The 3,512-nt window shown below is 44.2% G+C and overlaps 1 protein-coding gene across 1 annotated transcript in view; it reads right to left on the minus strand.

Moving 5' to 3' along the window:
* Nucleotides 1-820: 820 nt before the first annotated feature.
* Nucleotides 821-3,512, minus strand: part of KCNH5 (potassium voltage-gated channel subfamily H member 5) — a 229,694-nt gene continuing 227,002 nt past the window's right edge. Inside the window, exon 11 of the mRNA XM_014517429.2 lies at nt 821-1,950. Within this exon, the coding sequence (XP_014372915.1) occupies nt 1,003-1,950 (948 nt within the window). The 3' untranslated portion in view covers nt 821-1,002. The remainder of the gene's footprint in view (nt 1,951-3,512) is intronic.

The raw sequence follows: 3,512 nt of genomic DNA on the forward strand, positions 1-3,512 counted from the left end.
ATTTCATTTACCCTTGCTGAGAAGTTGTGTAAAAAGCCTCAGCCAGGAGCAATTTTGGGGGGGAACTACAATAAACCCCTGAAAAATTGGAGTTTATAACAAAGACACTGACAGACTCAGACACCGCAGCTGAGTGTAACTACTCGAATCTACGTAATTATTATTCTAAGAGTTAAGTATGAATGGTGTCGATAAAAGGAGGCTTTCAAGAAAGAGTTCATTTCCCCCAAAATATACAGGGACTACATGTGAGGTGTTTTGTTTTGTTTCTTTTTACATAAATAATCATTATTATTGTCCCTTAAATATAACATTAGAAGAGCAGGAGGGTAGTTGGGATGAAATGCAGTGCATGCAGAATACCCACTAAAATAAGTTCTCACAGTCTAGACTATCACCTGATGCTGGTTAAAAATACTGTCCCTTAAACTCAGATGAATCCTCCCCTTTAAAGGGAGAAAAATCTATCGTAAACATACATGATATCATAATGAAACAACACCTGGAAATAGTTCTAATTGAACAGCGAACACGTCTTCCACATGAAGTTACTCTATTGTTTAACTCTGCAGAAAGGACAAATAAGGAGGAAAAAAAAGTTCAATTCACCCAGCCTGAGAGCAAAACTGTCATGGCAATATTGGCAGGTTGGACCCTGATTCTTTAAATAGTACATTGCCTTGGTTAAACAAAAGTCATCCTTTTATTACATAATAGAGGTTATAAATAAATGTAAAGTGTGCATGCAGTCAACTGCATATTATACAAGCAATATCTATGTTAATAATTGTTTTCTTTGGCAGGCCAGAATCCAGCTGGACATGCAATATTTACATATCAAAATCCTTGTTGTGTTCAAGTCATATTGGATGCACGTGAAAATATATATGTATGTATATTTACTGTACACACACACACACACACACGCACACATATATATGTATAAGGGTATATATACACTCCTGCATATATACTGTATACATATATACACATAGGTATATGTTATAAGTGGATTTCATCTTTTTCTGATTCTGGTGATTCAGGCCTCGACACACTAAAAATATCCTGACAGGGGATTTGCGGCGGGAGCTCGGGTGATAAATGGAACTTGGGGGAAGAGCTTCGGGACACGCTCTTTTCGGACAGTATTTTTAAAATCTCTGCCACCTGTTTCTCAAGGGCAGCCATCCTGCTGCTTAGCAGCTGGATATCTTCTTTGAGTTCGTGTTTGACTTCCTGGAGTGTGGTTTGTAAGGCCTGCTCAGGAATGGGGTAAAAGGGGTGTTTTGCATCAGCTTGAATAGGGCTGTGTTCCAGAGGGCTACGAGTTTCACCAGCTTTATCCAAACGAAGGTCACTTTTTGTGATTCCACTGTCACAAGAGTCTGTTTTCCTCAAGGGGTTTTTAGTCACCCCGTTCTCCGAGTCATTGCTCTTGTGGTCCTCGGACAATAACCCCATTGACTCGGCCTTTGTGACATTATTCCAGTCTTCCTTTTTCTCCTCATGGGTCCCCATATTGTTCTTTAGTCGGAGCCACCCTTTCCCGTTCCCATTTTTCATCCTCATGGGACTGTTCACTTTGAGACATTTTTGGTCACTGTTGCCATTTGGCTTGAGCTCCATTGCATCCCGGTTGTTCTGCTTAACTGCCTCGCTGGTTTTCACGTACGTCAAGGATGTCTGGATGGGTGTGATCTGAGACACCGTGATCACGCTGGTGCCAGTGATGGCAGCCCCATTCTGCATGGCGCGGCTCTCCACTTGGAGCTGGTTCCTCTCTGCATCAATGTGTGTTGAGCCTTGATTCCGCATTTCCTTCTGTTGCTTGAACTTCTGGAAGAGTTTTCTCACAGGGTGGTCCACAGGGATGCTCAGCGTTACTTCGTTCTTCTGACGTAGGCGCTCCTCTTCTTCCTTCTTGACGTCACTGATTTTCCGGAAGATAATCTGTGGGGGATAAATCCAAACAGGGTGAGAATCCCATGGGTTTTTCATACAAATATAGAGATAATTTAACTAGAAAGGGTCCTGTTCAGAAATAAAGCCCCATCTTTCCTCCCTCCTGATGTCCATCAATGAATTCAAATCCAGTCAATCAAGACCATAATAACCTTTGGAGAAGAAAGAAAGTGAACAAAACCTTCAAATGATTACAGCACTCTCAGACAGATATGCTCATTACTTATGACACATCAAGACTTGCACACTTCCTACCTTTTGTGCACCTCAGAAAGAAACAACAGTTCAAAGGAGACTAAAATACTGTATCATTAATCCAGCATTCATCTCATTTTTCACGGATTTGCAAATCCAAATCTTATAAACTGCGTTATTGGTATTTATTAATAGCTTTGCATCAGCTCCCAGAAGCTTCAGTAAGGGCCCCACTGCACAATCATATAGCAAGAGCAAAATTTACCAAAAAGCTTATGGTTTAATACAGCAACCTCTCCAAACAGAGAGGGGAACATGCGATTAAAGAGACCTACATCCAATTATGGACCATACCAAATCATTCAAAACTGTGAAGTCCTTTTGAGTATCCCACTACTGTGTGTCCCAATAGCATATCAAGAGGGTTTTGGGGTTTTTTTTTAAGCAATGTAATCAAAAGCTCAAGCTCAGGAACTGGTTTGGCAATAAACAAATGACATCATTCCCTGCCCAGCTAGTCTACATTGGTGGCTTTATGAGAAAACAAGATTTCTACAGACAGAGTTAAACAGAAGGTTCACAGGAACTAGCATTTGGATACACAGGTAATGGGCACCCTAGGAGAAACTGGGAGGTAGATGAAGGCAGCTGAAAGCAAAACATCAAGGATATCATGAAACAATGAGGGTCAAGGAAATGGGACACTAGAAAGAAGCCTCATCACAGGAGTCTTGGACAAAGACACAAATGGGATGTATCTAGTAGGGCTGTGCGAATATTTGGATGGTGATTCGATTCGGAGGAGATTCGGCCCGATTCGGTGGCCGAATCTCTGAATCTGAATCGAATCAGGGGACCAATTAAAAGGTCCAAATCACTTCAAAGCTCTCCGAATCTTCGGAAAAGATTCAGAAAGCTTTGATGATTCAGGCAGTCCCTGATGGCTGCAGCAGGGAGCCATATCCAACTCTGAGCTGGTAAGTACTAGGGGAGGGGGAGAGTACTGAGCTGGGGGATCGGACCATGGAGGGAACCCTGCAGCCCCCCCCACAACCTCCACCCGCTCGCCCAGTCCCCCCCATGGCTGCCCCCACCCACCCCAGCCCCGGACTTTACAAAAAAGCCCCGGGGCTCCCCAGGGGCCGGTGGGGGGGCCTGTGCAGAGCCCCCATGTGGCGTGGGGCAGTGGGGAGCAGTGGGGATCCCCCCGCTGGCAGGAGCAGTGAGTCTGGGGGTTTTTTTGCTTTTTTTTCTTAAAAGGGCTGGAGCTGGCCCAGGTTGGGCAGCCATGTGGGGGCTGGGAGGGAGAGGAGGGTTCAGGGGGCTTGTGCAGAGACCCCCATGCAGAGTGGGGC

This window comes from Alligator sinensis, unplaced genomic scaffold, assembly GCF_000455745.1.
Source record: "Alligator sinensis unplaced genomic scaffold, ASM45574v1 scaffold13_1, whole genome shotgun sequence".
NCBI classification, from domain to species: Eukaryota; Metazoa; Chordata; order Crocodylia; family Alligatoridae; genus Alligator; species Alligator sinensis.